We start from the raw sequence: 26350 nt of genomic DNA on the forward strand, positions 1-26350 counted from the left end.
TCAAAATAGCTTTGTTTCGCCCTGACCGACTTTCGCCAAAGGTCGTCTCAATCGTCCAGGCCTTCCTGAGCCAAGGCTAGACGACCTGCTATCCAGGTAAACCTAGGTCGTGGGTCCGTGTTGTAGGCCGCCAACACGTACTACTCAGCCTCTCTTCATGGACGGACTTCAGGGACGGACATTGACAGCCTGACTGGACAGACAGGCGGAGAAGTAATGGACACTGACACCTCTACTTATAGGCTTCAAATAACAATCAAAGGGTTTTTAATTACTGATCACCTCCTAATTTGCAAGAATCTCCCTCCTGGAGCGTATAAGGACCGTAAAGCACAGCCAAAACTCCTAACACTGCGCAAATTACAAGAACTATCTCCAGTCAGCACAAAGACCTATATTCCCCCGGGGAATAGCAAACAGTGCGTCCCCAGCTTCCGATCCACTATCGTTCCTAACTTCCTACCCGTAGTACAGCACTTATAGTACATGTACATGTATTACGTGCGGCTAGTCCACGTTCACTCTACTCAAGACATCTCTCAGACACATCCCCTGCCGCGCTCACACAGTCCGCCGACTGGGGCGCTGTAGACACCCACTAGCATTGCTAACTCGCAGCAAGCACGCTTTTGCACTGCAGCTTCTTCCCACTTCCCATGTTATGTATATACCTTGAGTATCCCCGGGCCGTTTTCCAATACCCAACTTCGTCTCCATCAAATCCCCGATAGTGGGCCTGAAGCGTTTAACTTAAATTGAAGTACTGTTATGTTCGACTCTTTTGCATCTTATGTTGATGATGTTTTGTGGCACTATCAGACTTACTGTTGCGTTTTTAATACAACCTCAAAGTCAGGAAGTTAAAAAAAAACCAGTTGAAGCCTGAGTCGGGTATTGGAAAACAGCCGTGTACTCTGATATGAAATCGCCTAAACGTCACATTTCATGACAGCTAACCTGGGCCTTTTTACACCTGTGTAGCAGGCCTACTCCTACTGCACTTGCGCCACGGCTGGCTCTTAGAAATGATCTGTAGCACGTGTACATGCCACGTGCATTTTGTTTTGCACTTCGAGCGCCCTCAACACCACTGCTTTCAAGGTGTAACTTTTTAGTATGGTCCTCGCACGTCTGCATGTTTTCTTCTATGTTTTGTGACTGAGAAGTCTAGGAATGCCTCGGAAGTAAACGAGTTACACAATCGTGGCGATCAGTGCACATTTACCTTATATGCGAACGTATTGTTTTGCAGGCAGACGAACGTAACACCGACATCGGCGGCAGTGAGCGTAGTCACTCCAGTCGAGGAGTCCTGTTTTGGTAGGCATAATTTTTAATATGCTTAAGTTTACGAAGTGTTTGTTTTGCCTTCCCTTAGAACTATGCTGGAGTTTGTTGCTTGCGCGACGAGAGCAACCCACGCGCAATTCGCAATGAATCTCGCGCACGCTTTGAATCTGAAGCATACTATAGATGGGATCAGGTCAACTCGGACCCAAACCAACTCGGACCCATTCCAACTCGGACCCATGCCAACTCGGACCCAGGACCAACTCGGACCCACGCCAACTCGGACCCAATACTAACTCGGACCCACCACCATCTCGGACCCACAACCAACTCGGACCCACGCCAACTCGGACCCACGCCGTTTCGGACCCACCTCGAGTCAACTCGGACCCACTGAGTCTTATGGTTGCATTACACCAAATACGCGCCCGTAGACCGAAATAGCGCTGACTCTTGAACCTCGCGAAGAGGTTGGCCTTCATTTTTTCGTTGGAAATTCAAGATTATGGACAGATCGATCACTTTTCGTTTCAATTTTATGAACTTTTTATTCGCCTTTTCCCCGAAGATACCCCCCTAATAGTAGTAAAACTATGCGCTCATATGAATGTAGCCGCCTCAGTGCCTCTATCCAAAATAGGCCTGCATTGTGGGGCTTTTTGTGAAAGAAATACTCTGAACCGGAAACTATCAATCCCAAATTCGGGATTTATATAAATAATTCTATGATCCCTCGTGATTATGGCACGTCTTATTGTAGAAAATAAGAAACCGTGGGATCACGAAATATTAATAATGAGCTCGCGAGCAGACATACGACGCTTCAAAACCGTCTCCAAGTTTAAGCCAATAGGAAATATTCCACATTTTTATTTTAAAATGATTTGATTTTTGTTGTTCGAAATTACCAACCTATTTGCGTTATTTGGACAGTCAGTTAAGGCCTGTATGGATGAATTCCTCCATCTTGCCGGTATTGGGGGTGGGGAGAGAATGGGGCAAGGTGGAGGTGTAAGACTTGCCAGGCCAAAAAAAATTGAAAAGTGAGGTGGGGGATAACACCATGAGACACTATAAAAGGTCAATGTTCGTGACATTGATTCATATCTGCAGTATCTGTTGTACGCATGCAGCATCTCTTATGTACATCAGAAGGGCCTATCTGTGGCTTTTTATTGCAACCAAAACTTTGGGGGCTGTTTGGTGAAAGTTCATTCGATTTCTGCTAGTGATCTGGATCTGGAAAACGGAGAGATTCTTGGAAGCCTGTGCCACTGTCTCCCTGCTTAACGTGTAGAGAGGACGTTACAGCTTGGCAGCATGCAGTGCAAAAGTGTCATTTACCAAATGCTAAAATGTAAAAGTGGACAAAATGAAAATTTTCAACAAGTTAATCACGCTCCTGGGGTTGGGTCCGAGTTGACTCAGGGTGGGTCCGAGTTGGTCGTGGGTCCGAGTTAGTATTGGGTCCGAGTTGGTTGTGGGTCCGAGTTGGTCGTGGGTCCGGGTTAGTATTGGGGCCGACTTGACATGGGTCCGAATTGGTCGTGGGGCCGAGTTGGCATGGGTCCGAGTTGGCATGGGTCCGAGTTGGTTTGGGTCCGAGTTGACTCGAAACCCTATAGATATAGCATACGCCTGTTACGCCGTAACTATGTTGGGACAATCCCAACTGTAGTGCTGCAGTTGGGCTGGCCCAACTATTGTTGACGAATTTCTATAGAAAAATTCTCAACCTTATCCAGGTTAACGAATCTCGCACTAGACACAGTTCATCTAAAATATGGCAATTTACCTGTGACATGACCAGATGACATTGTACACAATATGATTGTGGAACATGCTGGGCACATGCACAATCATGCTGTAGTCGGCCCGGCCCAACTATAGCATGCTCACAAGCCTGAAGAGACCTGTATGGAGGAGACAGTGAGAACCAGTTACAGTTTTAGAGACTTATGGGAGGAAAACCCCAGAGGAAAATTCTGGGTAAACCTACATGTATGGAATCGGGTAAGGACTGACCACCCAATCCATGTGTGGTCCGGGCTGGGATTCGTACATGAACCGCAGAGGTGGAAGGTGAGGAAAGAACCACTATGACAACCTGACTCTTTCAGCCCTGGATCAGCCTGGCCTGGGGATTCAATCCAATTATGGAGAATTTCTGGGTATGGGGAGAACTCTCCCGATCAGGAGAAAAAGAAACCTGATGAACTGTCTCATTTGAAGTGCTCTCCCAATTGGAAGAACATTTGAAAAGACACAGGCTAGGTCTGGGTTGAATGTACGGTACATGTAAATGTACTGTGAGTATGACTGAGAAATGACAGTCAGTGCAATACATGTACATGTAGGCCTACCAGCAGTTAAATCCCTTCATTATAAATCTAGTTTGCTTTACAATATGCAGTGTATATGCCAGTGTTGCAGTTAAGCTGTACATTTATTGCTTGAAATAGAAGGCACATGAAACATTAACACTTGTAGGCCCTTGAACAAAATTGTTGGAAATCTTGATATTGTTGGCTTAACGAACTCACAAGTAATATTACTTCTCTGTTGGACAGCTGAAAACTCCAAGTATGGCCCAGACAAGGTTATCAGACTGCTTGAAAGCTCTGCGGGGCATGGGACTGATAACCAGGGCATTCATTGATGTGCAGAGCAGAGAATGCAATCAGGTCTGGAGCAACTGTAGCCTCCGTTCAGCCACTCAGGCAGTGCAGACCAAGGCCGAGGAGGCTGTCAGCAGTGCTATGGTGTTTGCCTCTAGGTTTGGCTCGACACAGGTGGGTACAATGCAGTGTTGGAGACTAGTCATTTGGCGAGTCCAACACGTATAATTATATGTGTACAGTGTATATGTACTAGTAGGCATTTCAGCATGGTTGGAAATCTGAATATTCATCTGAAGTTTTCTGGACGTTTGATCTGCTAAAAACGGGCATTTTTTCAAGTGGAATATTAGAGGCTTTCTGGTACATCTAGGTGTTATTTTTGAAAAGAATGGGTCAGAAACACCTTAGAAAGATTGAGGTTTAGATCGTAAATGTGGGCACATTTGACTGCCGAGCGATGAAGTGTACTACACTTTTCTGAATGGCAGTGGCCGGGGGTGGGCAGGCAACATGGCGTCCATATGCAGTAGCCTCACACGTGCCATCGCTTATTTACATGGGTGGATACGGACTGCTTTCTAAAATTTTGTTTCATGTAATCACTGGTTTTATTACTGCTTTTCCAAGATAAAGAACAAGTATTATGATATCTGGTGGCTCTTCTGACTTTGGGCCTCTCAATTCTTAAACCCTCCTATGCTGAAGTCACTCTTTGGGTCAGGTGGTAAACACCTCAAAGAAGCACAGCTGTGTCATATTGTGTACTGCACCAACTATCCCGCACAGGAATATCAGGTTGCACTTCTGTGCTGTCCAACAACTAAGCCTCACTGTTTCATGCGCAGAATTGTACAGTAAACCAACTGCAGTGAAGAGGACTGCACAAAAGAGCCTGTGTCATTTTGTGCCGGCAACCAACCGTATGCACATTGAACACGTGCATATTTGTGTTCCATGTTGAAAACGCATGCACCAGAGTGACTGTTGGCATTCATGCATACATGTATCTGGGCTGTTAAACCATAGGAGGGTTAATTAAAAAAAAGGTTTGTTTAAACACAAAGAGTGGTTGGGGGATGTTTTAGGCAACTGTTCAGCTACATGTACATGTACATGAACTTGTGAACTCCATACTTTAACATTTATTTTGTTGGGGCAGAGGCTAATTTCCTTCTCAATTTGGTAAAAGGTGTTTACATTTTCCCATTTGTGAAAAATGTATACCAGGTAAGATATGGGACGGAGGGGTACCCCCCTTACCTGTCCAATCCCTATACACACTCAGGACTATTGTTACCTAACACATCCCCCTAGAAATCTGTAAAGAATTCCTGAGATTCCGATCAAACAATGACCAACACAAAGGCGGGGGGGGGGGATTTTCTCCGTCCCATATCTTGCTTCAAATGGAAAAATGTGTGAATTTTTTTCCCATTCGTGAAAAACAGGTGTGAAAATTTTGCCACCTGTGAAAAAAAGGGTACAATTTATCCACTTGTGAAAATAAAATATTAGTTTTCTCGGATTGTGAAAAAGTTTCCCACTTTTTGAAGTTAACTTTTGATTGCACTGTACTGTACATACATGTACTTGTATTTGATGATACCGGTAGGCTACTAAATTGAAGTGTGAAGACTTTGGAATCTAGTGACACCTACATGTAGGACAAAAAACGTTTGGTGACATTGCCAAAGACACTGGCCACCTGGGTGTCCTGAGCAGTGCGACACAAGGCTCAAACGACACAGTTACTACTGAGAACTGCTTACATGTGCATGTAGTTTGCAATGTAAAGGTATGGTATGAAGCGCACGAAACGGCTCTAACCTCTTCAATTTAATCCATGTTATGTACATGTACGTGCAGTACCTCCTGACTGTAACTTAGTGTAAGAGTGTTTTGACTCTACATGTAAGTGCATTCTTCTTGTAGTGTACATGTACTTACGTAGCTGCACCACAGTCTATCCTCAACCGCTCACAAATAATGCCTTACTCTACTTGTAAAGTCTTCAGAATGTGTCTGTGCAGCAAATGCGTCTTATAATTTAAAACAAAACAAAACCTTGCTCAACTTTTGACCCACATTTATTTTTCTAATCTTTTAAAAAATTCTTGTGTCACTATTTACAGAGGAATATTGAAGAATTTTCAGAATCGGTGGCAGATGAGGATCCCACAGCCTGGGCGTACTCTACTGGTTCCTCAACCCTCGACCATGACCTCGCTCGCACAGGCAGTGAAGTGCCACCAACAGAACCTGCGTCCAACCTGAATGAATCGAACAAGGCAGAGGCCACCGCTGCTCCCACTTCAACAACCCACAGGTTTAAAATATTGGTTGATTTTTAATATTTATCACACTGAATCCATTGTCAGAATTTTTTAGGGGCCTCTGATGCCTGACAATTGAGGAAGATGGTAAGGTTTGGAGTTTCTATCTGTTCCAAGCAGGAACAAGAGAGGGTGTCATTTTGCAGAGCAATGATAGTCATCTGGGGAAAACTCACCATATGCACATGCAAGGTCACATTTTGCACAAGACGTGCTAAGCATGTACACCCGGTATCTGTTTGAATGTACATGCACAGCCTTTACGCTTTTACTGGGTGCCTGTTTTGTCTTTGCCAAGGAGGGTGGGCTTCCTCTCAGGGCAGACAAAAACTCTGGTGAATGAAATGGGTTTTTTTTTGTTGCAAGATCGGCTCACCTGGAACTTAAATCTGCTGTCACTTTAATTATTTCCACTAGATATATCTAAATGAACCTTATTTCAACACAACTACCATCGTGCCATCAAAGGTAACCAATCACCCACAGTTGAGAAGAAGCAATTAGTAACAGTGATTTGCCCAAGAATGAATATCCCACAAGCCCAGTATGGGGAGTATGAGGGGAACATTACCCATGTGCACAGCCTTTAATGGTCACCAACGACAATGCTTTTGGACTTCACAGGCTCTCACAGACAGCAGAACTGCAAGTCTTCTCTTCCTTTTCAAAAGTGTTTTTTGTTGACTCTCAAAAAACAGACTTGTAAGAATTGAGAAAGCTCTAGTTCTATGATAGGAATTCTACAGCGGATTCCTACTACAGCAGTCCAAGAGGGATTGAACTTCGTTGAGTTGCATCCACACAGGGTTATCACCAGTGCATCTATACATGTACATCGTACATTTTGTGCTGCTGTTATAAGAGCAGATGAGAATTATATACTCTACATGTACATGTAATGTGCACTATTAATTTATGAGAGAACAACTGGAGATGTGAAAAAAAGAGTTTTATCTCACCCCAAAAAACAAGCACTATTCCTATGTGTAATTAATCGTAATTGCTGTTAGAGGTACATGTGCAAATGATATTCCAAGCCATAATTATTGAAAACACCATACATGTATGCCTGTCTATACTTTTGCAACTAGGCACATGTGCTGGTATACTTGTACTGTGTATGTGGCAAGCAGTGAACAAATTGTCAATTTGAGATGATCAAACACTTGTACGTGTATGTATTTGTATTGGTGACTCCGAGGCTGTTGCAAATCAAACAGTACTAGAAATTCTTGTGCATGAGTAAAATACGGGCTTAATGACAGATGGACTAAATGCAAGATCCAATTACACGCACATTGTATGTACACATAGTGTGTGGATTCCTACGGTGAGTCTTGGAACTTGGATTCATGAGAAGTTTGAGCGGACATGCAGTTTCAACAACTAGTATTGCTGGGACATTGCTCTTGACAATTTTCAAATGATTGACTCCCTAAGTGAACCTTCAGGCTGTGGATGTACATGTACCGGTACACACTGTTCCCCTTGTGCTGACAGCTCAGTGTCAGTCAACCCAGGACATTGCTCCTGAGTACTTGCTAGTGACTGCTTGCTCCCGTACATGTAGGTTTTGGATATACACACTGTTCCCCTTGTGCTGACAGCTCAGTGTCAGTCAACCCAGGACATTGTTCCTGAGTACTTGCTAGTGACTGCTGGCTCCCGTACATGTAGGTTTTGGATATACACACTGTTCCCCTTGTGCTGACAGCTCAGTGTCAGTCAACCCAGGACATTGCTCCTGAGTACTTGCTAGTGACTGCTTGCTCCCGTACATGTAGGTTTTGGATATACACACTGTTCCCCTTGTGCTGACAGCTCAGTGTCAGTCAACCCAGGACATTGTTCCTGAGTACTTGCTAGTGACTGCTGGCTCCCTGTACATGTACATGTAGGTTCTGGATATACACACTGTTCCCCTTGTGCTGACAGCTCAGTGTCAGTCAACCCAGGACATTGTTCCTGAGTACTTGCTAGTGACTGCTGGCTCCTTGTACATGTAGGTTCTGGATATACACACTGTTCCCCTTGTGCTGACAGCTCAGTGTCAGTCAACCCAGGACATTGTTTCTGAGTACCGCTACCTACTTGTGACGCTGGCTGTCTACTGGTCCTGGATGCACACACTGCTCCCCCTGCATAGATGGCTTACAGTCAGTCAGACTGGAGCATTGATCTATATGTGAACTTTGAAGCGCTGGGATCTCTGCAGGTTTTGCATGTTCATTTACTAGAACATGCTGCTGACTGTGCATGGATGCCTTGCTGGTTCCTGACCTGGAACATTGTTGACAGCTGTGCAGTGGTTGCTGACTCTCTGTGTGTTTTGTCAGGCCTTGGTTTGGTACTGTAGCTTGCTCTTGCTTGGCCTCGTAGCATGGTGCTGTTGGTCATTTTGTGGCTTTGGAATCACATGAAGCTCAAGCTGTTCCCTTGGATGTGATGGCTGGTATTCTGTCTTGGGTAGCAAGGACAGCATAGTTTGAGGAATGAGAAAGCCTGGATTACAGCTGTACAATAGTCAGAGTTGGTAGCACTGTAGATTAGGGGATCAATGGAGGAGTTGATGTGCCGCAAAATGTCTGAACATGCACTTAGAATGTCCATTTTTTTCTCCAAGGTTTAACACTTCAACTGCTTGGACAGACAAAGTATTTGTTTTTGCCACAATGATAATCATTGAAATAGCAGTTTCCAATGTGTTCAGCAAATAGCAGATAGCAGTATTGGTAATAACCATACAGAGGACCTTGCCTGCTTGTTTTAGGCGGTTTGAAGATTGGGTTTTTTGAGTGCAGATTTTCACAACAATGTAGATGTCTAAAGCAACAGTCAACATGAAAGATACAATGTTGATAATGAAATCAGCCCAAAACAGGACACCAAGGAAAGGTACGGTAGTCTCTGGAAGTGGTAAGAATATGGAAGCCACTCCAACGATAATGAATGGCAGCCAGAGTCTTGCTGATATTCTTGCTGCTCGAGATTTAGTAGCCTTTTGGCTTGATGTCAGAGGATGGCGTACTGCTGAGAATCTCTTGGCTGCTATGGTAACCACAAAGAGAATTGATGCAGTTTGGAACATGTATCGGCTGCTTAGAAGTGCATTTCCAACAGACCATTATTCTCTGTGCATATTGGTGAAAGTATCACAAATAGAAATTGATGTAGTAGGTGAAAGGGATCAGCTTCTACCAGATTGGATAAGTAGATGTTGAGGATTGTGTGCATGGACTTCACCCGGATGACTGTGAAGAGAAATCCTGTGTTTAAAGAGGATGCCAATCGGCGTCATGATCTCAGCACTTAATGGCCGTATTTGGTCGCTTCTTTCTTCAATCTGTTAGTAGCTCTCAAGACGATGTATCACATCAAAGGCTAATGCTGTCAAGCTGTCTGGGCAGCAATAATTGCTCACACGTCCCACAGCATTGGTCTCTGTACCCGCAGTTTTGTTTTTCAGATGACTCAGACAGGTACCGGTACACGTACATGTACATATCATGTAGACTAGCTGCCTTGTTGTAAGATCTCTCCTGCTCGTTTATACAGTCAGAGAGTGAAAGATGTTCAGAAATTTTGTGAAACTGAAAGATACCAAGCACCTACCAAACCGCAAATTCTCGGTTTGTGGCCCTGCGTGCTCTGCACGCTTTGAATTTCACTGAGAAAAGACTCATTTTTCGGTGGCAGGCGGCTCTACTCACGCTTCCACATTCCCGTTGCCTCTTTTCAAAGTGGGGACTATTGTGAAGCTGGTGATTATGATGCAAAATTGGTCTTTTCATTTCTAGGCTACACACAAAGGCCAATCACCATATATACAAGAGCCAGGGTCTGCCTTGTTTCACCGTGTTTGCTCGAGCGTGGGCCGAGAATAATAGCTGAAAAGCGGGCTGAGGATCTCAATTTTTACAGCGGCTTTTACCGTCATCCATTGCGAAGGGGTTAATGTACAAGTGCCTCTGTATTTATAAGCATTGCAGACTCATGTAACAGTTTTTATTTTGTACACGCGTATCAACAGTATCATAAAGTCCAGGAAGTTCAATTGAAGTGGAATCATATTTACACTTTATACATGTAACAGTATGATTATTGAGAATTCATTGTTTCCATCCTGCAGGATGAGCATTCAAATCCTGAAAACACTGCAAAGGTAGTAAATGCACCCCACAAACATCCTGCTAGTGCATGCATCCTGCACTGTGTGCTGTACAAGTGTACCGTGTATGTTTAAGGGGAACAGTTAAGTGGCATTTTTCATACATTTACCTCAGTTTTATGAGGTAAGCTACGGTACATGTATTTATGTGACTGACCAGTGATGAAAGCAGCCAAGGGGTGTGATAATAACAGTGGTGATTCTTAGCAAGTATGCACGACATGAGAATTACATGTACATGAAGTTTCCATGTACCTGTAGCTCCAAAATACATGTACATTGATGTCGCCTTGTGTGACAATTCATGGACCCTATTCAGTTACAGGTTTAAAAGTCTGGTTATGTGGCAAAAACCTGCTAGGTTTATACATACATGTACATGTACATGTACCAGTACATTACCAACTTTCCACATGAAATGTGTTCCAGTACACTAAGTCAAGTCATAAATGTGTCTTTCCACCTTCTTACACAGTGCAACAGAAATGCCCAATCCAAACGGCACCTCTCCACCAAAGCAAAGCCGAGGTCTCCACACCTTGGCGTCTCCCTTCATTGTCAGACATCGGAGGTCACTGCACTACGAGTCGTCCACCGGAATGACCGAAGAGCAGTTGCAGAAGTTGCGAATGCAAGCCAAGTCATCCAAATCATCCAAGCCACGAGGTCCTCTCATCAAACCCAAAGTAAGGCATGTTATAAACTGAGTAAGAAATTATTATCCTGGCTCACTAGGCCCAGTAACAATCATAAACTGCCTCAGCTCCTTGGGGCGTGAATGGCTCGGTGAAGCTATTTTAAACGCTACCTCACTAATCAAGCACAGTAACCCTCTCTGCCCTCATAGGCTCCCATTTATACTCCCAGATGGAGAGAGGCAAGCGGGAATAAAAATGTCACAAAGTATGCCCTATGTTTGGTTTGAATCCCTGACCCTATGATCGGGAGTGACAAACCCTCAACACTGTTAGCCCTATGTACCCACATTGGTGGCAGGGAGAACACCTGCAAGGACAGGAGACCGAGTGTGGTGGATGGCCGTGGTTGGGTGCCCACACAAAGACCAAACATTTGTAGAAATGGGGTTGGGTGTGCGCCGTGCTGAGGGGCTTGCAAACATGTACACACGCCTGGTACGTCATTCTAAAGAAACGTCATTATACACAGACCCCATTTGGGCCAGCGCACTGTGATGTGTACCGGTAATAGATTGAAGCAATGTCCAATGTCATCCCGTATATTCTAAATTCTTTTCCCACCCATTTCTTCTTTCATTACATCTTACACCATTTAAACCCAGCGGTTTATTTTGTCCAATGATGCAGTCCAGTGTTGTACTGGCCTGATTGTCATAAATGTCCATGCTACACCTTGCAATTTCTATGTCTCTCTTCAGCTAAGTGACCAAGCTAAAGAGAGGACTGTCCCAGCATCTCGGCTCGGCAGAGTCTGGAACTTTGGAGGTAAGAACACAAAGATTATTCCACCGGAACCATTTCCCACTTGAAAAACAGTGTTTCTTTACGGAGATCATACACCCAGCAAGAGTGTGCCAACTTTGAGATTAAAATTTGTCTAAATATTCATGGATAGCAGCACTCTCAAAATCTTTGCACAAGATAGATAAATTGTTGTTTACACATTAAACCAGTGATTTAAAACTTTTTAAATGTTCAGTTTTATTCGAGACAATGAGAAACAGTCTTTTTTTGAGGAAAATTTCTTGGCACATAGATCAGTTTGATTGATTATACTCCCTGAAATTCGGCTGTACATGTACAAAGCTTGAAACCATATTTACAGAAATGATGTCATTTATAGCAAGTTCAAGTCAGTAATACTTGGAGTTGCATTTTATGACCAAAGTAGCATTTTATGAACACTTTACATATATGCCTTTCCATTATCATAACACTCCGCTATAAATTTTGTACAGATATCTGGAATTGAATGAATTTTAACTTTTTACAGTTTTCAAGATTTAAAAAATTCTGTTACAGACAATACATCTCTCTGAAGTACCTACATTTTAAATGACAAAATATCAAATGGAAGTAAGTTGGAAAGAGTTTCTTAGTTGTAGCTATAATCCCAAAGGAGCGTTTTCCATCCTGTTCTTGACTTCATGCACTCAATGTATGTTGATTACTTACTAAGAGCTTGTCAGAAACCTTTCAACGTGTTCAGGCATCATATATTAAAATTCATATTGCCTTGCCTCAAAATTCCATCACTAGCCATGTTTATTCTTGACAATTTGTCAGGCCAGTTATAGTGTAATTTCAGAATGATCCTATATACCCTTTTAACTGATTAGCCCAATCTTATCCTTAGGTCTAGCAGCTGGTCTTGGCATAGGTGCAGTGGCCGAGAAGGCCAAGAGAAGTCTAGGACTCAGAGAAGGTAAGAAAAGAAGGCCCACACTACAGGTTTATAATTGGACCTGATAGGTGATCTTGTAAGAGGGCAAGTAAATCTTTTGTGCACTGCACGCGATAAGGTAATCTCTTCAGGGCAAAAATCCAGTGGTTTTTATCCTACCTCAAGCGTGCATGCGCTCCTTTACTTTTGTCAACTATTTTGGTCCAGAATATCTTGTCAGAGCACCGTCTATCACCAACATATTTATAAACCCAGGTTAAACGTCTATATTTCTTTACTGTCAAAGGTTATCTAAACTTTCCCTAGTTGTACTTTACAAATAGCCTAGTGCCAACTTTCGGGTCACATTTTGACATTATATTGACTAAAGGGGCAGCCTTGTCCCACTTGTATGCTGGAGATTAAAACCCTACCCCCCCTAGGCCTTTTTACTAGGAACCATCCTGAATCCTCCGAAATCCTCCAATATTCAACATGAAAAAATTGCATTCAGCCAAAATCCTCCCAAATCCTCCAATACTTCTTGAAAATGTCATATGGAGGTGTGCCTAACTGCCCACATCCATCGAAATCCTCCGGCAATTCCTGTCATTATGTTGAGGCAGTGCGAATGGCACTCTTGAGCTGTAGAGTTGATTCAAAAGAAATATCGGGCTGAATTTGTGCTTGACTAAGCACAAACAACATAGGGTCTAATCCATGACCTTCACCTATGGCATCCTTTGAAACCAGCCATGCACTTTTGCCATACACCTTGAATCCTCCAAATTCCTCCACTTTGCAGAAAAGGATTTTGGAGGATTTGGGAGGGTTAGATATACATGTAGAAAGTAAAGTTACATTACAACAATGTCACTCTCTTGATCTTTGAACTTTTCCTTGAACTAGATGGCAAGCTTGGAGGTAGTTTGCTGTTGACAGAGGCCAACGCGGAGCGAATCGTCGACACTTTGTGCCGTGTGAGAGGAGCGGCCTTGAAACTTGGTCAGATGCTGAGCATTCAAGGTAGGCTGAGGAGAAGGGAAGAATATGTGGGGATTCTCCGTGGAGAAGGTCGAGGAGCTCTTACCTGGAAAGAATTTGTACTCTGGCGCTCAAACCATTTGCATGGATACTTTGTGCGTCCTTCAAATCCAGTAGTCTGGTAGAATTCAGTGGCACATGTTTAGTACATTGAACATCAGATAACTACGTGTATGACCTGTGATGATTAAAACGTGGCCGAGTTGTACTTCTGTGATTCCACTGAAAGGAAAGAAATTAACAGTTGAATTGTGATTAAAACTAAACATGCTAAGTGATAGCTTTGCTATTGCTAATAAGACTGCTGATGAATATTTATCACGAACATTGTGGTGGTTTTTTAATGCAATTTTTTTTGGTGCTTTAGAAATGCTTTTTAGCATCGCTTTGGTAACTTTTAAGGTTGAATCCTCCATTGGTATAAGCATCCAAGATTACTTGAATCTTTAACAAAACAGTTTGAAATTGTACAGCAAATTTAAAAATGCTCACAGCTTTTTTAGAAAGTGCTGCGCTTGAGGTAAAAAATGCTGCAAATTAACATTTCAGAAAATCTTTCATATTTCCATTCTTTGAAGATTCATTTTGCATGGAGTGATGACAAAGATCAGAAAAAGTGCACAGATACAATCTTCTTTTGAACAGTGATTTTGTTTTAGCAGATAATGCCCTGATCAGCCCTGAGCTACAGCGAGTGTTTGACAGAGTCAGGCAGAGTGCTGACTTCATGCCAGCCTGGCAAATGGAGGTGTGTTATCACAAGCTTTGTTACATACCCATTGGACTCACTTGTATCAACGATTCAAGCAAGTGGTTAAAGTGTTGTCCATTATTGTTCGGGAGCTTGTCGAGGAAAATTTCACAAACTTGCTCGGGTTGGACTTGAACCCAAATAACCCCCTGCTTTCTGCTGCTGATGTCTGGCCTTCTTCGATATATCAAAAATCTTTCACATTTCTATTTTGGTTAACTGCCTTAAAAAGTGCACTTTTTAAAACAAAATTATCCATGCTTTCCTGGAAAACTGAGGGCGCTGTTGCTGTGAAGTCATCTAGGGAAGACTTAGGCTGCATCCGAATCTCTTGTCCAGAGCTAGTTCTAGGTCTTCGCACCACTGAAAATGCGTGGAGACGCGCAGGACAATAGACTTAGCTGTAGCTCTGGAAGCCCGTTTCGGACACAGCCATAGTTCAGTGGGTAGGCTTTTCTATTCAAACTGTGAACCCAGAATTTGTTTATCGAAAACATTTCGACAGGGATGGATGCTTGCTTATTGCTAGCACATAAACAGCTATGAATCAGCAAAGAAAAGAAAACTGAGTCCAGGAAAATCTACAAAAATGCAGGACTTTTTGGTGTACAAACCAATGTAAGATTCAGGTTTCCTCCTGAGATGACATCCCAGTTTTGCTCATGAAAATGTAAAATACTCATTAGCATAGAAATAAAAAAAGCAGTAAAATACCTGTTGGAACTAGTGAAAAGAAAGTGAAAATAAGGTTAACTGAGACACAAAGGTGCATTTGTTATTAAAACATATGGATTGCAGCTACTGGTGCTCTTTAATTAAGACTGGATGATTTGTGTTTAATTTGCTTGGACCTGTGACTGACTCGACTTCAACTCTGTATAGTACCATAGTTGTTGACTTTTTGATGGAAATGTAGGTTAAAATGTAAAATCCTTTTGTAGATTGACATGAATTTGGGCCATCACTGATGTTATTGTTTGTAAGCTCTTTTATTCAGTGCTGCCTGACAGATTCTGAGGAAAAAACAGAGTGAGGATTACTAAACCTTGATGCTGCGTCCGTCGTACAAACATTAGAGACCATTAGAAATGATGCAAGTACCGTACGGCATACATGTACATGTACATATGGAGCTTTTGAAAATGGGTGGTGCTACCCACATTTTCTGTGGTTATGCCAAGAAAACCATGTACTGTACATGGATATCTTTATGTAAACGGCACTTTGTTGTGTGTCCGATAAAACACCTGGCAAAATAACACGTTATAACAAGCAACTTTTTTCTGAGGCGGTACGTGTCCTGTTTACCTCTTAAATCTAACGGTCCCTGTTGTCTTTGATCTGTCAGAGGGTATTGAAACAGGAGCTAGGTGAGAACTGGAGAAGCAAAGTGGCTTCATTTGAGGATCGACCCTTCGCTGCAGCATCTATCGGTCAGGTGCATGCTGCTACTATGCATGATGGCAGGGAAGTCGCGATGAAAATCCAAGTATGTACAGTGACTGGAAGCATAGGACCTTTTTTAAAAATCTGGAACATTAGAAACACACTAAAACTATTATAGAACATAGGATGTTCCTTTTTTTCTTGTTACTAATTTCTGAATCGTTTTATTTCGTCAAGTTATATTTTGTGCTCTTTTCACAATGACCAATGAGAAAGAGAAAATGTTTTGTCTGCTGTACGGATGATTCACAATAGTGCACCTCCAAGAGTTTGCAGTGCGTTGGCCAGTCACAATGCATGAAATCTGTCGACCCTTTCCAAACGCGCATTGGGTCGACAGATTTTGTGCATTATGATTGGCCAGTGCGTTGTAAACTCTTGGAGGTGCACCAATGTGAAACGCCCGTATTGCTCTTTTCTTTTATAATTATCCACTTCATGTTCACTTTTTGAAACTCGATCATGTGGTGTTGATCACCTTTTGACAGAAGCGTAGATTATGATTTTTGTTCTTTTAACCTTTGCATGCCATAAGTTGCCTGTCTATTCCCCTACACAGTATCCTGGAGTTGCACAGGGAATTGACAGCGACATCAATAACCTGATGGCGATCCTCAAAGTGTGGAATGTCCTCCCTGAAGGTTAGCATTAACAATGCATCTCTCCACTATTTTCAGTGGCACAATCTCTGTCACAAACACTTTATGAGAATCCTAAGGGTGATTGACTGGCAAGACATCTTTAGCTTTGATATGAAAATATAACATAAGACGTACATTTTGTTATGTTTAAATTTTCTGTATTCTTAATACCTATAATTGAGATGACTTCCTCTCTTGTGGGACAAGGTGTTTTTTAAACTCCCAAGACTTCCAGCTAAATTAGACTTAATCCGATCACCAAAGACGAAAAGAAAATTATCAAACATGTACAACTTGAAAATTGGTTCCTCTATTACTTCGCCCACCAGGCCTCTACGTTGAGAATGCTGTGGACGTGGCAAGAAAAGAGTTAGCTTGGGAAGTAGATTACACTCGAGAAGCAGAATGGTACCGCAGTTTCAAGTGAGTGACCTTGAAGACTCCATGATGAAAATGTAATCAGCATCGTTATGGCATATGCCTCTTGATTCGCTCTCCGTGTTTGTTGGAATGTGGTCATGTGGGTTTTGATTTGAGCAGTGGATTAGTTCTGTGCCAGGTTTCACACAAATGTATCAATTTAATCCCAAGCCACTAGTTGCAATAAGTTAGATAAAGAAATACATGTATACTCCAATATGGCCATCAATTAATTAACTACAGGGTATAGTCTGTATGGCAAATCATGGGCTTTGTAAGACCAAATCAACTGTATGTTTATCACTAGAATTATTGATATGCACGTGTACACTCACAGTGTAGCATAATCAAGTTATAAATTTTGGTTGAGCATAATGGTCAGAGAGAGAGAGAGAGAAGTCAAGGTTGGCTGTTGTGGCCTGTGGTATGTATGCATGACACCAGTACAGCACCTCAGGGCATATAGTTTCTGTTAATCTAGGCACTTTAACTTCTCCTGTCAGTTACGGTGACTTTGCACAAAGATCAGTGGTGTATTCCTGTATTTGGCTGGGGGCGCAAAATGGAAACTTTCTAAAAATGACTGTCCAACTGGCAGGTTTTTCCTTCTGTAAAAGAATCCTTATTAAACCCCCCTTTCTCCAAGAAAGGTGACAGTACCATTTCTTAATTGCTGCCAATTTCAGTTCCTAACATAAAAATAAAATTCAAGTTGCCAACATGTCCCGGGGGGCCTACTTACTATCTATCCACTGGATAACCCACTGACACTGATGTAGTCAATGTGGAATGGTAACATCAGATGACTTTGTCTTGTGCAGGAGGCTAGTTCTTTCAGAGGTAAGACCGTTTCTTCCCTTACCTGTGTTCGGTGCTGTTTGTCTTGCAGGCACATCCTGAGAGATGACCCCATTTTCATAGTACCAGAGGTTATGTCCGAGCTGTCCACTAAGCAGATCCTGACCACTGAACTGATGGAAGGCATGTCACTGGACAAGGCCGAAGGGTTGGACCAAGACACCAGGAATCATGTGAGATGAGATCTTGAAAGTTCCATCTTTCCTCCGTAATGTTGGCAGCAGATGCAATAAGATCAAGCAGTCGTTAGATCTGTTGTATATAGTGATTTACGAGGCATAGAGCTGATGATTTCATCACCTCGTATCTTGATTTTGGTTTCTTGAGAACAAATAGACATGCCTTAAAAACATCACATGTCACTTCAGAACGATTTCCAAGCTTCCATAACCGACTCGGAGATCTATCCATTTCTTGCAGATCTGTATGAACATCCTGAGATTATGCTTGAAGGAACTATTTGAATGGCATTGTATGCAGACAGATCCTAACTGGTCCAACTTCTTATATAACCAGCGCACAAAGAAGGTACATGGTTAGGAATTGATGTCATTGTATCTACCCGGGTGAGCTCCAACATTTCCAAGTTGGTGTCCATTACAATCCAGCTTGGAATTGAAATGTTGTATGACTTTTGTGTGTTTCGTTTTATCTGTCCTCCCATTCACTTGCTCAAATGTTCCTCCCTGTTTTTAGAAAGAAACTCACAGTATTACAAAGAAACGGTTTTGTCTTAAGCTCGAGTCTTTTTGTTGAAAAGCCTACCTGTTCTACCTTTTTCTACCTATTTGGTCTGTGTTTGTGTTTCAGATTTTTTTCAGTAAATTTTACTTTTTTGTCCATGTGTGTGTTTGAAAATTGGCCGTCCACTGTCTAAGTAGATGAAGTTCAAAAGTACAGGAGATGGACATGTGGTAACTTGGTCATGGCATCTGCCACAATGGAAAACAGCATACACGTCGTGTACGTTCACCAAGCTCAGCCACCGATTCTAGGTAACATTTTCTGTAGGGACAATCCTCAGAAAAAAAAATTCCAGAGTAAACACTGACTATGCTGTTTTTCATTGTGGCAGATGCCATCATTAAGTTACTCAATGCCAGTCTGTCTTCTACATGGCTTTTAATATGTTTTAACACCCAGCATCTTCCAGTCTTGCTGATGAGATGTGATCCCCACTGAAAAACCAGGCTGAAGAATTCTAACCCCCTATCCTGGAAATTATACCAGTGAAGATGTAGACGTTATGAATTCCACAACTTTTTATTGTCTGTCACTAACAAAGCAGCCTTTTAAAGATTTTGGATCTTACGAAGTGTGAAAGTATTGAAGTGCTGACGTATAAATATGGACAATAAACAATGTTCTACATTCAATTTAACCTGCTCATTCTTCAGCCCTGTTTTGGTATGGTAGGTCACAAATTGTAGCTCAAAGTACTTTCCATTGGAATATTTATGCCGTTCAAACACATCACCTGAGACTTGGAATATAATACCTGAAGATTGTTCAAAATGTACACAGACATTTTAATTACGGTCAAGTGGTAACATACGATCTTCATCTGACTTCCAACCACAGGTTGCTCTGATAGACTTTGGGGCTTCCAGGAATTTCTCCAAGTCATTTGTGGATGATTACATCAAGGTACAGTATGCGTAATAGCTGGACGTTGATTTTGACGTTGAAAAGAAAAACTTCAATAAATACTTGTACTTGACTGTGCTGTGCATCATGAGAATTCCTTCCATTGATCATTAAATCTAAGCATGAAGGAGTGTGGATGGTGTGTTCAATTTCTTAATGCACCAATATATATATATATATTGAATTAATATAACGTTTGTTACAAATGAACTGTTAACTGCAATTTCCAAACGTGCATTTTTAGGCACACCGCAGGAAAAGAACTTTTTCTTCAGAATGACAGCTTGCCAGAGAATAATGTCACATTGTGTTTAGTTCCGTAGCTCTCTTTAACTCGTTAACATTGGATTTTCTTACCCGAAAAGCTGCCGGGAGTTGGTTTTTTCGTAAATACTTCGAAAGTGCAATTTTTTTATGATGCAACCAAGCATGATGCATTCATGCATCAACCACGGAAATGAAAAACAAAAAGTCTTAAACGAGTGTACACGTCCTCCGTGGAACAAATCAGGAAAACTGTGTGTGTTAAAATGTCATTCGGCGTCAAGTGGTTAAACCAAGTGTGCTATCAACAATAATTTTGTCAGTTGCTTTATGGACAGTTGTACAGCTTTTAGATGAAGGACTTTACCTTTGATAATTGATTTTGAAGTGAGTGTTGTTTTCACAAAGAATCCCTGCGTTTTCCTTGAAGGTGATCAAGGGAGCTTCATCAGGTAGCAGGGAAGATGTCTTGGAGTATTCCAAGAGGCTGGGCTTCCTGACGGGTTATGAGTCCAAGGTTAGTCTGGCGAGCTTATTGATTCCATTGCTCAGAAAATTGCCAATAATGAGGCCTCAGTATTTCTTCAAAACTGTGGCTCAGTTTTGCAGCACTGCTTTGCAGTCTGTGCAAAAGTTGAGCTTAGCAGAAAATCATGCTGCCCGGCACTGTTTCTTGGCATGTGTGTACTGAAATTCCACATTCACAGAGATTTCTATCATTACATCACTGAATTTCACAACCATTTCCTCCCCGGTCTAACTTGCTTTTGCTGTGCGTACGTCTTAACCACTTCCTGCCGGGGACTCCGGAATCGGAGAAGCATGGTTTATATGCTAGGCCGGGGTCTCTGAACTCAGACAAAGGAAACAGGGCCCTGTAACAAAAGACCGTACTCCGAACAGAAGACCAGGCTGCTGGGCATTACTGACATTTTCCCCTCTCAAAAGTGGTGGTAATCCAGCCTTGTTTTGAAACCGTATACCAGGGTTTGGGGCATTGAGAGCGAGCGGATTACCACCGGGGACAAAACGCTCCACCACCGCAGCGGTGAGCCACACAGCACCGCTGCACGCTAATCTGGCCCCTATTGAAAAGAGGTCAGCAGTGCACTGAGCCAGGTTCGTGAACAAAAGAAAGTTATATAACACCGCACGATCTGGGCTCTTTTTACAAGGCTGCAGACCTGGCTGAAATACTCGGACCTGAATGAAGGTCACCTGTCAACTTAGAGTAGTGCCTAAAGATTACTTTGTGTGGCTATAAACAACCGTTAAATGAAATGGTGAATTTTCGAAGGATTTTGAAAACGGAAAAAATGATAGTCATGCCGGCCCAGCATCATCAACATTGAAAAATGCCCCGGCATGAAGTGGTTAAAGTCTATGGATGTTAGTACAAAATGAGCCATTAAACAGCACTGCAGAACTGAGCCCCTTAATCTCCATGATTATATTATAAAAACAATGTGGAGTGTACATCTCAAAACACTGTGGAGTTGACGCACCTGTTTGTCAGATCTTGAGATCAACTGATCAATCATCAACTTTGCTGCCTTCCATTGTCATTTTCACCACTTACACCATAATAATTGCAGTGACGGTTACCGTCTGCTCCGAGCTGGAGCACTCATCATGTGCGTGCAGGTTCATTTGTGTTTGGCACGAGGCATGCTGAGCAGAAGAGCGGAATTCCTGTGTGAATGCACAGTCTTTGAGTTTGAAAGGTTGAACATCTTCCCAACAGGCTCCGTCTTCTTTGCTGGTGGGGATGTACATGTTCATGTACTTACACTCGAGGAGGATTCACAGCCTCAGTCACCACTATTTTGACTATTCCTGCCATCTTCACCCAAAAAAATCCAAATTTGATACATGTATATGCTTCAACATTTCCCTTGACATAGGTTATGGAGAAAGCTCACGTGGACGCAGTAATGATTCTAGGGGAGCCCTTCATGAGCGAAGAACCCTTCGACTTCGCGACACAAGACACTACCAGACGCATCCAGTCCATCCTTCCGGTCATGCTCAACCATAGACTGGCCCCGCCCCCGGAGGAGAGCTACTCACTGCACCGGAAGATGTCCGGTGCCTTCCTGCTCTGCACCAAGCTTGGCGCCAAGATATGCTGCAAGGAGCTGTTTGATGTTGTGTACTCCCGATACCAGTTTGATTGATGTGGATAACTGGTGCGTGAACATTTTTATCGGTGGGATCCGGGACTCACTGAGGGCGCTGTTTGGTTTGTACATGAGAGCCAACTGATAACACTTCATGCAGATCCAGGTGACTCTTGGACTGTGGTTTTCCTTCCAGTCAAAATGCAAGATACCGGCAAGAACTTGGAAGCCTGTTGATGTGACGTTCTCTTGTAAATATGCAGAGAAGTTGATGGAGACTAGGAAGCGGCCGTAGAATTTCGATCAAACCTGAGAATCACCACATCTCACTCAATGTGTTCAACCGCTGATAATATTCTATTCCAGGTCAAAGTATGCTAGTGGTGGAAAAATGAATGGTTGGCCTCATGAGTTGCCTTAGAGAGTGAAACTGGGAGTGCGTCTTGATGGTCATAATCAGGAATTAGTCCAGTTATTTCTTTGTGGTGAAATCACTCTTGGACTTTGGTACTATAGCATCACATCAATGGTAGTTCTTGCCCAGGTAAAATTGCCAAAGAAACAGATGCACCAACTCTTGGTGAAGACCCATGATTCTCAACTGGCTACTCAATTAGTTGTTACTTTCAATTCCTTGTCAAAATGGGGACACCAATGAAAAAGAATCTTAGGCTTAATATGTTGCGGGGGGGGGCTTGCTTTAGTATGTACCCCTTTATTAAAATGAAATCTCCAGTACGTTTCCCTTCTTTGTCAGATCTGCAGTACTCCATCTTATTGACATGTGAAATTTATTTAGAGGTTGGAACAATTACAGAAATTTACCGTTGAGAAAACGCTGCTACTATGACGGGTCTCTTTTTGAGTTCTTTTAATGCAGCTCTCACCAACATAGTCCAACTTCCATTGAGCAAAGTCTGTTCATTTTCTCAGGCAATGTTTTTTTCACCTTATCTTGTCATTATGTGACTGACAACACATGTACAATTTATACCGTGATCCTCAACAAATGAAGTCATTTCCAGCCATTTCCTCAACATTGTTTCAATCTGATAGCTGCATTGTGAATGTCCCCTTCTTAAAGTGGGCATTTTCAATTACATGTGGCGCACATAGTAAGTTTGAAAAATTCCAAGTTCCTGTTAAAACAGCATTTGTATCTCAATATAATGTGCTTACCGGTACTGTTAGCAACATCCGTTTGTGTGCTTACATCAGAATCGGTTATGTTCTTTGGTATGCAAAATACATGATAGTACTTCCCATCACAAGAAATTCAACATAGTTTGGGGTTCAACATGTGTACATCTGTTTTAATGTATGTAGGTGCAATGAAGTGCAATCCTGTTATCGATAGATACAACGTGAAGAAAATAATTCAAAAAATGGGGCAGGCCCTTAGATTTAGTGTGAAGAGACTTTGTTACAACCTGCAAAAGCACAGGTATTTTCGAAGCCCAAACCTTGGTGATGTAATGTTCATTGCACGTGATCTTTTGCATTGTTACAATGTAGTGTCAATAAACATTCTGAACACACAGAAAGTTCCCTTTTACATATAGTTTGTACATTTTAATACACTTTAACTGTGTTTTTTCAACCAAATGCACGTGCACATGTACATCGATACGTGTATACATGTTCCAAGTAGAGTAATTCACGTTTGAAACTGTTGAAAATAAAAATAAGTCTTTTCAAAACAAAGTGTCACAGTTTCCAGTGAATGGCTTTAATCATTCATACTTCAATTTATTCTTTTCTCGGCTGGTTATAAGTTGAATGAAAACAGCAACACAGATTTGGAAGTTCACTTTCCTTTCACCACAGATGCAGAAGCAGTTTTGCTTTGCACATGTACGATATTATTTTTGTCAAAGCATTATGACAGCATTTTGTCAAAGCAGCAGTCATGATGCTTATACCAGTTCAACAAGCCATCAAGGAGTTGAATTTGAATAAAATCTGGTACACTGAGTTCTTTAAATTCATGTGAACATAATTCACATGGAATTCTCCTTACTAAAACCACTGTTGGTATACCTCGTGATTCGGGGGGGGGAGCTTTTCCTTAGTTACATAAGACACGCCTTGCAACAATATACTGTTCTCAATGGAAAAGAAGGGCCACAAAGGAACCAGTCCATTCCAGAGATGGTGGTTGCTATGTAAAAGCTTGCCCTGAATCATGAGGTATAGCAACAGTGTCTTTAGTCTGAGGAATTCAAATTGTTATGTTCATGTGCAATCAGGTAACTCAGTGTACCAGATTTTATTCAAATTTAACTTGCACATGGGTTATTGTCCTTCACCTACACTATATCAAAACAGAGCCCTGATGATGGCCTGTGGCCTACTGACCTCAATAGACATTCTTAAACTCTATTTTTGCCTGTAAAATGAGTTGCTGAATCCTCCACTGTGCTGGAAACCAACTGAAGATCTTTGTTGTTCTGCAGAGAGATATCAAGCTCCATATAAAGTATTTGACAAGAATATAATATCAAATCAGTGCACTGAAATATGTGATTGTCTAGCTTTCGGGCAAGCAGATCCAGTTCAAAACTGAATCTTCCTGCCCTGAAGAAGGTACTCGGTTACTGAAAGCTCGGCTTGCCCCGAAGAAGGTACTCAGTACCGAAAGTTTGGCAATCACATATTTCAGAGCACTGATTTGATATATTTTTGTCGATATTATGATCACGGTGCTATGCAGCCCTTCCATATTTCCATATAAAGTATTAGTGACTGGAATCCACTTTCTTCAATTGTCCAAAATCTCCCCAAAACTTCATTTATATTGAAGGACTTGGGTTATGGTCAAGCTTTTTATGTTCAAACTCTTGTTCTTACTTTCTGTACACTTTGTCATCATAGAGCACAAGGAACTAATCATTACCATAATGGTCAAAGTGTTTCAAACAAGCCTTTCACAAGTTAAAAATTGAATAAAATCTGGTACACTGAGTTATCTGATTGCACATAAACTTGACTTGTATTCCCCAGACTAAAGACACTGTTCCTTAATCAGAGCAAGCTTTTGCATAGTGATCACCATCTCTGGAATGGATTGGTTGTTCTTCTCCGCCCACACAGTCTTATGTATGGAAAAGTCAAATTGATATGTTCACATGAATTTCAAGAATTTAGTATACCAGATTTTATTCAAACTTAGCAGGCTAGTATGTGTATTTGAAACATGAAATTCTAATGTGAATTAAATGCATAAAGCTAGAACGTCATCTCTGAAGAAGTCCTTCACTTGGGTAAGCAGATCCATGGGTAAGATTTCAATTTTTCAAAAGTGACAAATTTCCATAGGACCAGTTTGTAAGCACTAATATTGAGACATCTGGGGTCAGTACTGTAGCACTGATCAGATATTTGGCACATGGACCATTAGAACATCGAGTATGTCTATGCAATAAAACTGGTCAAAACCACATCTAGTTGCCGTCAGATGACCACCACAGCAGACTTTTCCAAACAACTTCAACACCTGCATGTGTATGAACAACATTTATTCCATGTACTCAGGTTGTAGGATAGCTGTCAGTGGCTGAAGCTCATTTACAGATATAACTGTTGCAGGTCCATGTTTCAGTTAAAACTCCATGTGAGTTAAGGTTTCCTAAACATGATAGATGGAACGTGCTGGACATGCTGTTGAAGGTGAACTTTCCCCCACTGCTAAAGGTTTTCCTTGAGTTGAGATGGTTATGGTGGTAGGATACATAGCAAGGTGAACTACTGCAGTACTGGAATGACTGGTCAACTGGTGGAGCAAATGTCAATAGTGATGCTGGCTTCTGTCTGTGCCATCAACTGTAGTGGTACAGTATTCAGGTGTTGTCTCCATTTTATTAACAAGGGTCACTGAGCTGAAGCGACAGAGTCTCCACTTCTTGAAATCTTGATGTGTACTGCAGAATTGTTCCTATCTCTTGTTCCTGGTTCCAAGTCATCCCTTCTGGGCTCCAGATCATCCAAAAGTTCGACCGTGGAGGTGTTGGCAGAGAGCTGTAAAGTGTAAAGGCTACACTTATGCAGCTGGAGTGCGAGGTTAACCGCACGGTTCACGGCAGCTCCCAGCCCATGGATGTGAATTTCGTCAACGCCAGTGTCAAGCATTTTCTGGCAACGAGCCATTTGGGCCTTGAAATCGGTCCGGTTCGACACGTAGACATCATTTTTACGTTTTGGGAGTCGGCGGGGAAGTCTCTTTCGTAGAGTATACTCAGAAGGATCAATTTTAGGACTACATTTGTCCGTAGAATTTAGTGGACCATTCGAGGTCGAACTCACTTCGTTTTCCATCGTATGCGTCGTCGTCTTGCCTCGACCCCAACCGTGACGTGCTATACTTTCGAATTTCCGAAAGCGAAATAC

The 26350-nt window shown here is 42.1% G+C and overlaps 2 protein-coding genes across 2 annotated transcripts; one reads left to right on the forward strand and one right to left on the reverse strand.

Moving 5' to 3' along the window:
• The first annotated feature begins 1169 nt into the window (after nt 1–1169).
• Nucleotides 1170–23668, forward strand: LOC110980584 (atypical kinase COQ8B, mitochondrial-like). The gene is made up of 16 exons (XM_022237413.2): nt 1170–1320; nt 3861–4082; nt 6044–6237; nt 10888–11098; nt 11809–11875; nt 12747–12815; nt 13683–13799; nt 14480–14565; nt 15917–16057; nt 16574–16655; nt 16985–17078; nt 17965–18106; nt 18354–18461; nt 19515–19580; nt 20275–20361; nt 21749–23668. Exons 2-16 carry the CDS (start codon nt 3876–3878, stop codon nt 22019–22021), a joined length of 1944 nt encoding a protein of 647 aa, XP_022093105.2. The 5' UTR covers nt 1170–1320; nt 3861–3875; the 3' UTR covers nt 22022–23668.
• A 3-nt stretch (nt 23669–23671) lies between these two features.
• Nucleotides 23672–26313, reverse strand: LOC147800730 (ribonuclease P protein subunit p20-like). The gene has a single exon (XM_087142300.1). It carries the CDS (start codon nt 26276–26278, stop codon nt 25835–25837), a length of 444 nt encoding a protein of 147 aa, XP_086998426.1. The 5' UTR covers nt 26279–26313; the 3' UTR covers nt 23672–25834.
• Between the last annotated feature and the right edge of the window lie 37 nt (nt 26314–26350).

The sequence above is a fragment of the Acanthaster planci genome, linkage group LG01 (genome assembly GCF_054643075.1).
Source record: "Acanthaster planci isolate LZ-2023a linkage group LG01, COTS_SCS, whole genome shotgun sequence".
NCBI lineage: Eukaryota > Metazoa > Echinodermata > Asteroidea > Valvatida > Acanthasteridae > Acanthaster > Acanthaster planci.